At 39.2% G+C, this 14,326-nt stretch overlaps 1 protein-coding gene across 1 annotated transcript in view; it reads left to right on the forward strand.

Moving 5' to 3' along the window:
- The window catches only part of NDST2 (N-deacetylase and N-sulfotransferase 2), a 107,535-nt gene that overhangs the window by 75,170 nt on the left and 18,039 nt on the right, over positions 1-14,326 (forward strand). Inside the window, exons 2-6 of the mRNA XM_034435293.3 lie at positions 2,723-4,093; positions 8,622-8,709; positions 9,336-9,490; positions 9,991-10,176; positions 10,951-11,079. Coding sequence (XP_034291184.1) covers positions 3,101-4,093; positions 8,622-8,709; positions 9,336-9,490; positions 9,991-10,176; positions 10,951-11,079 — 1,551 coding nt within the window. The 5' untranslated portion in view covers positions 2,723-3,100. The remainder of the gene's footprint in view (positions 1-2,722; positions 4,094-8,621; positions 8,710-9,335; positions 9,491-9,990; positions 10,177-10,950; positions 11,080-14,326) is intronic.

A 14,326-nucleotide genomic window follows, 5' to 3' on the forward strand; every position in this document is an offset into this window, starting at 1 on the left:
TACACAAACACACAAAATCTCACAAAGCTGTATGTGGAATTTTGTGTGTGTAAAGTGTGAAAGTTGGGTTTTTGGGCTTTTTGTGGCTGTGTGAGGTTCCTGCTTGTTGCAGGGGCCATTTTGGGTCTAGCACAGCTGCTTTTACATTGTGGATGAGCCAGTTGTGTTGTATTGTGTTGTGTGTGTGTAAAGTGTGAAAGTTGTTTTTTTGGGCTTTTTGTGGCTGTGTGAGGTTCCTGTTTGTTTCAGGGGCCATTTTGGGTCTAGCACAGCTGCTTTTACATTGTGGGTGAGCCAGTTGATGTTTTTTTAATTTTTATTTGTTGTGTGTTGGAAGAGGGGTAGTCTTATACAGCAAGTATAGCCCAAACCTTATATTTTAACAGGAAAATTTGGGGGTCGTCTTATACGCCCAGTCGTCTTATACGCCGGAAAATATGGTACCTTCCCAATGACCAAAATTCCAGGCTCAGTTGTCATAAGTTGAGGATGACCTGTATAAATAAAATTAAAAGATTGTTTACTAGTTAGATTTTAATTTTGTGAAAGAGAAATTCTTAAATGTGAGCAGTTATGAGATTCCTGGCTTCATTTATTTGCTATAGAAAGTTTCTTACCTAGGCAGATTTTATAGCAAGAAACATTAAATGGTGATCAGATTAGTTTCTTCTTCTAATGAAGACTAAAATCAGCTTTACCAATAAGACTACTCGCCCATAAAACCATATTTGGTCTATAAATACATATTTAAAACAGTTGTGGTATCTTGAAGGACTGAAAAGTAACATTTTTCCCTACACAACTTGATACCCTCAAAGCAATTTTTCCTCTAAATTCTTTAGAAGTCTGTTAAAAATTATTGTGTTACACTTAGCCATTAGAATGGAGATAGCTGAATAAGTAAAATGGGGTATTTCTCTTAAACAGGAGTGGTCTCTGCTTCACAAACTTGATTTGAGTCTCTACTTTGAGGGCACAGGGCATCTGTTTCTGATCAGATTTTCTTAATTTTGTGTATTTTGGCATCTTCGGTAATTGAGGCATAAAGTAGGGAGTTTTTGAATACTTTGAAAAATATTAACTTATTTTCTTTTACTTATTCCTGCACTTTATTTTCTTTCTAGTATTTTCCAACAACTTGTACTTACTAAATAGTTTATGTATTTACAATTTAAAGATTTCATACTAGTATTTAACCCAAATATGCTTTTTCAAGACTTTCTGGTTTTTTCTTTGAAGACATTTTGCTTCTTGGATGAGAAGCGAAACATCTTCAAAGAAAAACCAGAAAGTCCAGTTGCCTCTTGAAAAAGCATTTTTAGGGCAACCATGACCTGGATGACTGAGAATCTCCATAGACACTACTAGTACAGTATTTAACTTATTCACCTAAGCCTAGATGAATTAATTTTATGATTTGTGAATTTAAAAACCTAAGGAAAAAAATAAGAGTAAGTAAAATCTCATTTTAACAGACTTACTGTAGAAAAGATTGTTATTTCTCAAAGGACAGTATCATTGTGGCATCACAAATATTACATGTTGTATAATTTGTGTGATTATCTCATTCCAAAAATAAATGCATTGGTGCACGTTCTGTTATCAGACAAATAACACCAAAGAGTTTTTCCTATATTGTAATGATGATATTCTAGAGTTCCTCATTTCCTTTTGTTTGAGTTTATGGTGGTAACTATTTTGGAATTTTTAAAAATCTTGATAGCATGAATGTAAAGCAACTCTGATGATAAAATAACACTATATCAGTGTGGAAAATCTGGTAATTCTCTGAAATAAGGAACGGTTAATGACAGTCGTCCTCGATGCTTCAAGTCCTTCAACCGTTCAAAACTATGCTGTCCACCCCTCCCCCCCATGTGCCAACGTTCCAGTTCCAATTGGGCACTTAGCAACTGGCCAACATTTTGGCAGTATCCTGAAGTCACACGACTGATTTACAACATTTTTGCCAAAACCTGTCATTTACTTCTGTTTTTTGGCAAAGTCACCAATAGTAAGCAACTAGCAACTAGTTTGCTTAACCACTGCAGCACTCACGTTACAGCTACCACACTCATTTAACAACCACTGCAGAAAGGGGTTTTAAAAGTAGATCAATCCCATGATGATCCATGTTACGATGGTTACAATTTACGCCCATAATGGGCAGGCTCCACTATGGTTGTAAGCTGAGGACTAGCTGTATACATGTTTCCTTATTCATTAAGGGATCTTCTAAAAAGTATTTTTACACCAGAAGCTAGGAATGGAATTGGTCTGAGTACACCTTACTTGCACATCACAGACATGATTTCCCAATTCACCTCACATATGCTAGTAGCCAGCTCTGGGCTGAATTGTGACATCAAGGAAAGAGTATTCTTGAAAAACAAGGGGAAATAATGTGATGGTTGCGGGAATAGAAACACATACACATAGGAAGAAACCTTGAAAGGGAAAATGAAACACAGAAAAGTCCAGGAAGAATTGAACATACTCAGAGGGCATTAGAAATCATTGGTAGGGGAGACATGAAATAGAAAGTCCTGAAATTAGGGGTGGCAGGTTGGAATGCTGAGCACTCTTTGTAAGTCCACTTATCTCTGTTGATAATATCAGGAGCAATGGGTGATTTTAATAGGTCATCATAGGCATTTCACTGCATCTTCTTTTCACTGTTGATCTTCTAGAACTCCTAAATTTATCTTACTTTTTATTGCAGGTGGCGAATTCAGAATAACAACCATGTGATTGGCAAGCTCATCAGTTGGTGGCACTACTTCATTTTCTGGAGAGCCTATACTTTTCTTACAAGTGCATGTAGCCTCCTTGCTTCCTAGGATTCTTCTCAGCCAGCAAAGAAACAAAAAGGAGGAAGTGCTCAAGGGAGCAATGGGAATTGAAGGCCATGGTCACTTGAGATAAATGGCAGATCACTGGGGATCTAGTCTTACAGCTGCTCACTTAGGCCTGTTTCCTCTCTGCAGCCTACATTTGTTTTCTGTGAGCTGCCACTGGCTCTTCTGGTGGTGGCGCTGGAGACACCAAGGCAGCTTGATAGGTGCCAAACTTGAGGCAAGATTAAGCCACCCACCTCATCATGATTCAGCTGTGGAAAGTGGTGAGGCATGTGCGACAGTTAGAGCTCCACAGACTGATTCTGCTGCTTATTGCCTTCAGCCTGGTCTCCATGTGCTTCCTGGCTTACTATGTCACTAACAGTCCCAAAATCAAGGAACCACCCCCTCTGCCCTTCAGCGATTGCAGTAATCAACACAGGATCCTCATCCAGCCCCAGGCAAGCTGGAGGCTTACAAAATCAGTGGACAACTCACGCACAGACCCTGTGGTGCTAGTTTTTGTGGAAAGCATTTATTCCCAATTGGGTCAAGAGATTGTGGCCATCTTAGAATCTAGTCGGTTTAAATACAGGACAGAGATTGCTCCTGGAAAGGGAGATATGCCCACTCTAATGGACAAGGACCATGGTCGCTATGCTCTTATTATCTATGAGAATATCCTTAAATATGTGAACCTGGATACCTGGAACAGGGATCTTTTGGACAAATACTGTGTGGAATATGGAGTAGGAATCATCGGTTTCTTCAAGGCAAATGAGAACAGCTTACTTAGTGCTCAGCTCAAAGGCTTTCCTCTCTTCCTACATTCCAATTTGGGACTGCGAGATTATCACATCAATCCCAGTGCCCCACTTCTGTATGTTACCCAGGCTAATGAAGTGGAACAGGGCCCTCTGCCTGGGGACGATTGGACCGTGTTCCAGTCAAATCACACAACCTACGAACCTGTATTGATGGCCAGCACCAAATCGTCTGAGTCAATCCCTCACCTGACTACGCACAGAGCTCTGCATGCCACAGTGGTGCAGGATCTTGGTCTCCATGATGGTATCCAGAGGGTTCTTTTTGGTAATAATCTCAATTTCTGGCTGCACAAGCTCATCTTTGTTGATGCGATTGCTTACCTGACTGGCAAGCGTCTCTGTCTGACCCTTGACCGCTACATCCTTGTGGACATTGATGATATCTTTGTGGGCAAAGAGGGGACACGCATGAAGGTGTCTGATGTAGAGGTAATGTGGAACAGAGTGAATGGGAATATAAAGTAAACAACTGTCATAACACCAAGTATCTTTACTAATAAATTCAAAAGGATATAGATTCTCACTGTTTCCGTTAAACATATGAGAATTGCAAAGCTTTTTTTAAAAAAAAATACTAATTCTTTGTGAAATAGCTTTTTTCCTTCTCTAAATTCTGAGATCATCAATTTTGGGGGAAATGAAAGATCAAATGTCTTTTGTTCTAAAACTGTCACCCCCTAATCCTTATCTGACGTTGAAGAAGAGATCACGAGATTTGCTATCACAACAGTCTGCATTTATCTTTTGTACCAATGATGTGAGTGGGTTTGCTAAATTCAATCTTTGTTTCATTACAAATTCAAACTTAACAATCCTCAGGAGGAAAGTAGAGCTAGGCTGACAGGGGACATTTTAAACAATTGCTAATTCAGCATGCATTTGGTAAGAGATGGCAGTGTGGATGAAATTTATTGCCCATTTTCCAAACCCTAGAGAAGCCATAGGTTTAGGCATTAAATTTTTGAGTACAGTAAGGATAAAATAATAAATTTGCTAGGAGAATGACCCCACTGGATTTTTCTACTTGCTATATATTGATTAATATATAGCATTGGGTTTAAAGAAAGTTATATAAGTGTCAGTAGAATATGAGGTTAAAGATTTCACAGTAGTTTGAAAAATTATTCCTCTGACAGATTTGCATGATCTATTTTATAAATGTTTATATAGCAGCATATTTTGAAGTTCATTTAAAGTGAGAAGTTCAAGCCCTTTTAAATATTGCTTGTGGTGCACTTTTAAGAGTTTGTTTCATAATAACATCTCATAAGAGCTGAGCCTGTTTCAATTACTGTTTTTAAAATAGTAGTAATTGTAATGCAGCTTCCCATAAAAATGGATTTCTGTTGAAAAATATAGGAATAGAATAATCTGGATATCTTTTCCTGGTGAATAATACAAGACCCCATAAACAGGATAGTCAGGCCAATCCTGCTAGTTGTGTGTGTTTTTGTTTTGTTTTGTTTTGTTTTGTTTTGTTTTGTTTTGTTTTGTTTTAATCCCTTTTATGAACCCTTGCTAAGTTACAGAAGGGTCAGCTTTGCTTTATTCTTCTGTTCAGGAGAAGTAACGAAAGAAGTGTAGGTACGTCTTCCAAGTAGTTAGTAGATGGTGCACTCAGTGGAGCAAGGTTTCATTTTAATAGTGACATTGAACTGTGTTTTGGAGAAGAAGAGTGGTTTTATGCTGTTTTCTCTTTCCCAAAAGTCTGGTACAGTAGGAAAAACAAGACTCCCATCTTTCTTATAAAACTGTGGTGCATGCTTGAGAAGCCGGGAAAGTCCAAACATAAAGCCAGACCACTAAAGTGATCTAAACTTGTGGTCCTGTACTCAAGAGTGGGGGAGTTGACGCAACAAATGAATGTAGTGAGAAAGGCAGAGCCTGTAATGTCCTCATGCAAAGATGGTGAGAACCTGCCAGACTTGGAAAATCCTAACTAAAACCCTGGGTTTATCCAAAGAGCATAAGATCAAATTAGAAATCCTGTTGATTTCAGGTATAATTCCCAGCCTCTTTTAAGTGATGGTTGTCGAGCAACTGCTTTTATTTTTGTCATTTCTCTGAATCTTTTATTCCAAATTGTTGCAAGATGGATCCCAGCCAAGGATGAAACCCAGAGCTTCACTGATAGTCCTGTGTGGAATTATAGAAGTTAACCTCCCTTTGCAAAGCTTCTCTGGTGATTACAGAAAGACTCAAATGAGATCATTCTAAAACATACTTTGTTTACCAGTTTAGCAGTGTGAAATGGAGCATTAATCTGACATAAATTGAAGGGATTTGATGCTAAGAAGATAATACTTACTTTTATGCATTTGAAAGAGAATCTTTGCCAAGGTGGAAAAATTAACTTCTTTTTTCAAAACAAAAAACAAAAGGTAATTTTGCAAGTTTGTTGACTTCTTAAATGAGAGGTGCAGTGGAGGAACATTTCCCAGTGTCAAAACAGTTGGCATGTTTTTTGCAAATTAATTCCAGAATGTAAGTATATGAACTCACTGTCAAATCTAGTTTCAGTGTGACACATTCAGCTGCTTGTTTTCAAATCATCATCTTGTTAAAATAATTTTTTTTTAAATATATTTTCTGATGTACACCAAGCAACAAGTTGGAAGAATATTCATACTCTTAATTTGCTTGTATTTTTTTGACTTTTTATTTGAAAAGATTGGGAGAGAAAAAATGGAACTGATAGGAAAAAACCAAAGGAAACTGGTGTGAAATGGGAATTTGCTGAGGGAAATCCCCCACTTTTTGGAAATAGTCTTGACCAAGGGGTTGGTCAATGTACCCAGAAGCTCAGCAGTGTTTTTCTTGTCTTCTTGCCTTCAAGAACCTGTTTGCTGGGTCTTTCCTTTCATATTCACACTAATTATGAAATAAGTCTTGGAAGAGTAAATAAAATTAAACTACACGATGAGCAAATCAGATGTAATTGGCCTTACAAAAACATAGGGATCTTTGCTTTCATTCAATCCATGCATGTTCTTAAAAAAGAATAAAAACAGGGGAATATGTATCAGGTTATAATTTTCAGAAGTAAAATAGTTATGTAATTATAGGAACAAATATATTTGCATAATAAAATAGAAAGTATGGAGCATTGCCTTGAAGTAATATACTTTCCTGCTGTGACAAAGAAGTAAGAAGCATCTGATAAATGTTGTTTAGGAAAGTTACATCAGTCAAACTAAATCAATTATAAATGTGGATTTGTTTTCAATATTCTAAAATCTCAGAAGAAAGATGGAACAGTACCTGCAAATAGCGTTTGGAAATCTTCTATTTCTGCCTTTTATTGATGGTGATTGATTGTCAAGCTTGTGGATATTTTGAGATCTGATCTTGAGAAGCATATTAAATCAAGAAACACCCTGTAAAGAGCAGACGTTTGGGGATGTTCTTGAACCTAATTGGGTGGAGATTTGCTCTCAGTAGGATTGGTGCAGTTTCCTGAGAAATGGAAATTCTTTGAATTTATCAACTGACACGTGTGTTGTTATAGTAACCCAAGTTACTATACTTAACTATACTTTGCTAAGCTGCTTAGCATTATCTTTCTCTTTGAGGCAGTAGTGAAATCTAAAATTTCTTACTACCAGTTCTGTGGGCGTGGCTTGGTGGGGGGGGTAATGTGACTGGGTTGGCGTGGCCAATTTTTTTTTATTTTTAAAACCATTTTTTTACATGTAAAACCATGTAAAAAATGCTATCAAAAGGCTTTGACGAGCCCAGCTGAGTTGCCCGATCGTCAGAAGGTTTTTTAAAAACCCTTTGCTGATCAGGCAACTCAGCTGGGATCATCAGAGCTTGCATCGTCAGAGGCATTTAAAAGAAAAAAAACCTCTGATGATCACGCAGCTCAGCTGGGCATGGGGGGCGGGGACAGGGATTTTTGCTACCGGTTCTCCGAACTGCCTGCCGCCCTCGCTACCTACTCGCCCGAGCCGGTCCGAACCAGGAGCATTTCACCCCTGTTTTGAGGACATACCTTCCCAGATGCTTCAGAATGTCAGGACTCAGTAACACAGAATGCAGATGTCAAGTACCAAAAGGGATTTTAGTCAAATGAGGTTGCTTAGAAATTATATGTATATCAACTATATATATGTATATAGTGGAACAATGGAACACTAAATATGAAATCGCGTTTTAAAGAATGAGACAATTATCCACCCTTAAACAAACAACACACAAGCAGACATTCTAAGAGGACTATATGGAACCTCAATTAGTAATTCAGAATGTGGATCGTAATTATTAAAATTTTGATGTTGGAGAGCCACCAGAATTGCAGTTATTCAAATGCTGAATTTAGACATGCCCCAAACCCACCTACGAAACTCAATGACCTTGGACATTTTGTTTCTTTCTTTTTTAGATTGTGCATATTTTTTGGAAACTAACCAAGATATTAACAATCAGTGAAGATTTAAGATGCCAGTTGTTGAAAAAGCTCAAAACAGCTATGTTTGATTTTAAAATAGCAAACCTCTAAAAAAAAGGGAATCAATAAGAAAAGGTGTCCAGAATGATTGTGGAGACAATTTAAAGTTGTCTTTAAAGTCAACAATTGTGACTGGAGTCACAAATGCTCAGATTTGTGTATAGACCGGGAAAGATGCCACAAGTCCAGAAAATGCCAGAGCAGTTAAAGATCAACGAAATATCTCCTCAAAACACAGACCCAGAAGAAGGCAGATTTAGCAGGCCCAGAATACTGGCTCTGGTATATTTCAACCCGGAAACTTTGGTTTTGGGAAGCCTGAAAGTGGGAGAGGGATGGTGATGTGGGGCTGTCTTTTGGACTTACTGAGCTTCCAGTTTATGCGCTTGATAAAAGTAATGAAAGAGGACGCTGTTGAGAAGGGTATGAATTCCTAGCAACATGTGAGTTGATTAAGAAACTGGTTTGAATGGTTTCTCTCAGCCTTTCTCTCTTCTTTCCTTGCAGGCTCTTTTAAACACTCAGAACAAGTTGAGGGCTCTGGTTCCCAATTTCACTTTCAATCTGGGATTCTCTGGGAAATTCTACCACACTGGTAAGATTTTTTGTTCTATATGAAGTTAGCCCATTTCTTAGGAGCAAATTCATGTTGGATTCACATTTAATCATATTTGCTTAATCATACTCTCCTGAGTTGGCTAGATTCAGGCAACCTTGACTGGGAGCTGCCCTGAGTTTGGTATAAAATGGGCAGCTACCGGTATATTAATGTTTTAAGTAAATAAGCCTGCTGATTCAAAAGAAAGCCATATTTCATTGCATAGTGAAAAATAACAAAGAAATAACTGGTACAGTTAGAATATTCACCCAGGATTTCTTTTATCAGTCAGCTTCTTGCTTCTATTTATAGATTTCTTAACTACATGTGCTTGGGGCTGACTGGGGGACCCAGTTTTTGAGCTTAATGGTTTTGGACAAACAGCCAGAGGCTTAATCTGCTGTGACACCAGCGGAAGGTTTTCTCTCTTTGAAAATAACTGGTGAAGGAGCTTCTAGTCTCAGTGAAGACCTCATTAGGAGACAAAACAATTGGCTGGTGGTTTTTTTCTTCAAATCTGTTGTGCAGTAATGTAAGTTATGTTTTGTCTTGTTGGTCTTTAGTATCTTTGCTCAATAATAACCCAGCAACCCTAGCTTAGTCCTTTTTCCATGGGCTTCCAGGTACAGATGAGGAAGATGAAGGAGATGATACGCTCTTGAAGAATAGGAAGGAATTCTGGTGGTTTCCTCATATGTGGAGTCACATGCAGCCACATCTCTTTCACAACGTTACTGTGTTGGCAGAGCAAATGAAACTCAACAAGCAGTTTGCTTTGGTAAGGGACAACTTTCTGGAATGTATCAATCTGCTACAAGTTTACTACATGAGCACTGCTGAGTTCTAAGATAAGGATGTAAAGATAATAGTACAGACTGCAGTAGGAGAGAGTTTGCAGAAAGTGTTTAAAAAACAGGTGCCATCTGTGACAACAGAACTCTGTCAGAAAATATGAAATTTCTTGCAATTCCTAAGTGTTGTGTTCTTCCTAATTCCTGCTTCACACTTTCCAGGTCCATTAATATTTCACATCTGACCTGGAACTTGTACCCTCTCTCATATCTTCTGTATGTTAGGATAATTTGCAAATGAAAAATGTAACTGATTTGTACTGATCTGTCCATTCTACTTAATGGCTTTATGGCAAGCAAACAAGTTTTGCTTCGTTATCTATATATTCCTTGTCTTGCCCCATAGCCAGCCACCCTTCTCTTCCCTCTTGCTAAATTGCTAACAATGAAGTGAATGTAGAACTCTTAAAATTTGTTTACACCCCAGGAACATGGGATTCCCACAGATATGGGCTATGCAGTAGCCCCCCACCACTCAGGGGTTTATCCGGTTCATGCCCAACTCTATGAAGCATGGAAAACTGTTTGGGACATTCAGGTGACTAGCACAGAGGAATATCCTCATCTTCGACCTGCTCGATATCGACGAGGGTTCATCCATAACGGAATCATGGTAAGACGCTGAGGCTGAGCCCTATTAACTATCTAGAGGAGAAAAGAAGTGCAACCAATTCTGGAGTGCTCATTGTTGGGAAATCAACTTTCTGAAGTTCTCAAAACTGAAGAATGAGGGCGTGCTCAAATGAACCATCTTGTTCTCTATAACAATCTCTTGGGTGGTGAACACCATGTACCAATAAAGTAATAACTCTAATTATTTTCTGTTGAAACAGGAAAGAAATTCTTTTTGATTTAAAACATCTCTAGTCTTAAATCTTAAGAATCATCCATATGAAGTTGGGTAGTTAATTGGTAGGTTTTGGAGACCAAAAGATTTTTAAAAGGGTGATGGGGTTGGAACACAAGGCAGTGAGAACTGAACATAATCCATGGCCATAGAAAATACACCAGGTCAGGCAATGGAATGCAAGGAATTAGAATACAGCTTGGCTCAATAGAGATGCCCACACAAATACATCTTATTTCCTGCCCAACTCATTGTATGATGATAATTCTATACAATGAATAAAAATTATTTTGAGAAAGAGCTATTTCAGCTCTTAGCTTTTTGAAGAATGTGCACTGTCAATCTCCATTCCACCTCTATAGAAGTTTTCATAGGACTTTAGGAATCTCAGCTGAAGGCCAGGGCATCTGATGTGGAAAGAATGGATTCTGCCCATCTGTTGGTCTTGGCCTCCCCACCCCCCCAGCCTATGAAGGTTCACAGCCAGAACCAACACCCTCTTTTAATTTTCCTCCTCCTCCTCCTCTCTGGCTTATCTAGGTGTTGCCTCGCCAGACTTGTGGTCTTTTTACTCACACTATATTCTATAATGAGTATCCTGGTGGCTCCAAGGAATTAGACAAGAGCATTCGTGGTGGTGAACTTTTCCTGACAGTGCTCCTGAACCCAGTAAGTATGAAGAATACAAAATTCTTCATTCAGTTGGTGGACTTCCTCAGGGGTGAAATGTAAAATTTGTTACTACCGGTTCTGTGAGCGTGGCTTGGTGGTGGTGGGGGTAATGTGACTGGGTGGGCGTGGCCAACTTTTTTTTTTTACTTTTCAAAGCATTTTTTCTAATGCTTTGAAAAACCTCTGCTGATCAGGCAACTCAGCTGGGATTGTCAGAGACTTTTCAAAGAATTTTTTTAACCACCTCTTCGGCCAAGAGGTTGCAGAAAAAAATGCTTTGAAAAGCCTCTGACGATCCCAGCTGAGCCGCACGATCATCAGAGGCTTTCTTTTTACTTTTAAAAGCACTTTTTTGTCGGAAGAGGTTGTAGAAAAAATGCTTTTAAAAGTAAAAAAAAAAAAGCCTCTGATGACTGTGCAGCTCAGCTGGGCATGATGGGTGGGGGGAGGGGGGACACGCAGGGATTTTTGCTACCGGTTCTCTGAACCACCCGCCACCCTCGCTACCGGATTGGGCGATCTGGTCCGAACTAGGAGCATTTCACCCCTGGACTTCCTCTTTTTTTCTTTTCTGCATTTGTAGACCACTAAATAAATGTTAATTGATGTGGGGACTAGTAATTTAAATACCCCTTCCTTGCATTTTTTTTTTATTTATTTTAAAAGCATTTTTAATTTTAAAAACAGTTCTTATGCATGGTCATTATCTTAGCAAGTAAAATAAGAAAGTTTCTTTTGAAGGTTCGTACCACATTTTTAAATCTAAAATTAAGTACTTATTTACCTCTTGAATGATTTTAACTTCTTCATCATCAGTTCTTAATTTGAAAAAGATAAAATACATAGCATACAGAGCCTCAGTGGCTCGGTGGTTAGAGCGCAGTACTGCAGGCTACTTCTGCTGACTGACTGCAATCTGGCAGTTCACCAGGCTGAAGGTTGACTCAGCCTTCCATCCTTCCAAGGTGGGTAAAATGAGGACCCAGATTGTTGGGGGCAAGAGGCTGACTCTGTAAAACTGCTTAGAGAAGACTGTAAAGCACTGTAAAGTGGTATATAAGTCTAAGTGCTATTGCTATACTAAAGGTGAGTGGATTTCATGCAAATGCAGGTGCACACTCACCTGCCACTTTGGGCAGCCTGATTCTGAACAGCTCACGGCCAATTGTGGTCTGGGGGTTGGGGACCCCTGGTTTAGTTGAACAAATATAGGCATCAATTTTATAAATAAAATAATATTCATCATATTTCCTGATTGCAGTTTTTCTTTTTGAGTTGCTTATGTGAGGTCCCAATTCCACTTAGAACAGCACACATGGATTAATAGTTATAATTTAATCGTTCACTATTGCCCATTTGGTATCTGCATAAAATACCATTTCTATGCCTCAGTGAACCAGTTTTCAGCCAATTTTGTGAACTATAACTGAAGCAAAAGCAAACTCAAAAACATAAAAAAACCCTATGCAGCAGCATAACCTAACCAGCAACCAGCCAATCATTTTATAGAAAGTAGAGAAAGTTTTCTTTACAGAAAACAGGCAGGTTGGGAGTGGGGAAGAAATTACATGTTCTTTCACTTTCCTTTCAGTAATTCTGTCTCTTGGGCTTCTGTGGGTGACAAGCAATTTTTTAAAAATTAAATTAGTTTGCCGCCCATCTCACCCTGAGGTGATTCTGGGTGGCTTAATATGCCCAAAAGATGCCCTTCAGAGCCACCTGCGATGGCATCACTCTGAAGATGCTGTGTCCCAGGAGGGAAGGCCAGGCACAGCAGCTCCTGGTCCAGCTGATTAGCAGAGGAGGGTGGGAGGCTGGGGCTGGAGCTGCAGATGGGCTGTGTTCTTAGCACTAGAACAAGAGGATTTTTCCATTTCCCAGAGAGATTTAGGGCTAAGAAGACAGAACATGTCAAATTCCCTCTGTTTTAGGTGGCATTTATATAATCCCCATTGCACTTTACTCTTACCTGGGTCTGATCCCATTCCCACTCAGTGGAAAGAACCTTTTTTTTTTTTTTTTGCAGATTCCGTTTTTGTCTTTCTTTGCTGGCACAGCTATCATAAAAAGATCTTAGGTACAGCATGAGAAAATGGGCCTTGCTGGTTACTCTACATGTCAATCCACACGTTCCTCTCCCTGCAACCCATCCTTGGTTTGAGTAAATCAGTAGTGAATTAAATGCAAGATTGGTATGAAGGAAAAATGCTCACAACCAATGAAATATTTATTGACATGCTTGCCTGAGGGGCACAAGTCCTTCATGTTGTTTAATATCTCTGTCCTTAGTCTTGAGAGGAGGACTTTTATTTTTCATTAGTACAGATTGTTATGTTTAATTTGTGTGTGCATCAGCCAGAACGAACTCATACTAAAATGAAGTTTGGCCTCTTATTTTTCACTAGAAGGGATTTGTGCTTTAATTTATGTTAATCATTTATTTTATTTTCACTATTCCATTAATTTTCCTGTTTTGTTTCTTCATATTTTAAATATATATTTGCGAAGCAGGTCAGTAGGTTTTTCGGTGGACAAGGTAGCCATGCAGTGCTGCTGTACTTTGCCTTTACAACTTTAAGCCTGACCTCCTCAATAAGGCCAGGAAGATGCACTTCAGAAAGGCTGCCCCACATCATGTCCTGAGAAGAGGAGGGTGAACATGGGAGGAAGAAGGAGAGGCGCTGACGTATTATTGGCTGTTGTCATTTCCTTGATCTCTGTTCCTATTGCTGGGACTCCAGAGAGACTGGGAGCAGGTAGACTAGGTAATCAGAGCAGCTTCTGTGGTGAACTTTGGTGGCACTGGCTGCACTTCTTTGTCCTAAAAAGTTGGCAGCCGAATATGAGTCCTTTAGCCGGGAGTAGGGGGGCGGGCAGCAGCAATGTAGTGCTTGGCTTTGCTGTGCTGTGGCAAAAGTAGACTGCCCTGATTCAAAGGTTGAGCACAGGAAGAACCAGAATGTCAGGTATGCTTCCTTCAGTATCCAGGAAAGAAAACCCCAAACTCAAGCATTTTGAAGAATCTGGTACTTTTACTGAATATGAAAAGATTAACATCCCAGTGAAAAGCTGGAAGTGATCAAAATGCGCAAAATGCATCTACTAAGCTTCTTCCCCCCCTCGTGTTTATAGTTTCTCAGCCAATCTAAAGGTCTTCCAAAGGTCAGGTGGCAACACGTCTGGCAGCGTCATCCATAAGGAATGTCAAGACAGTTGGTCGGCCATCCCCTTCTGAAATTTAGTT

This window comes from Pantherophis guttatus, chromosome 6 (genome assembly GCF_059756535.1).
Source record: "Pantherophis guttatus breed Tessera chromosome 6, ASM5975653v1, whole genome shotgun sequence".
NCBI lineage: Eukaryota > Metazoa > Chordata > Lepidosauria > Squamata > Colubridae > Pantherophis > Pantherophis guttatus.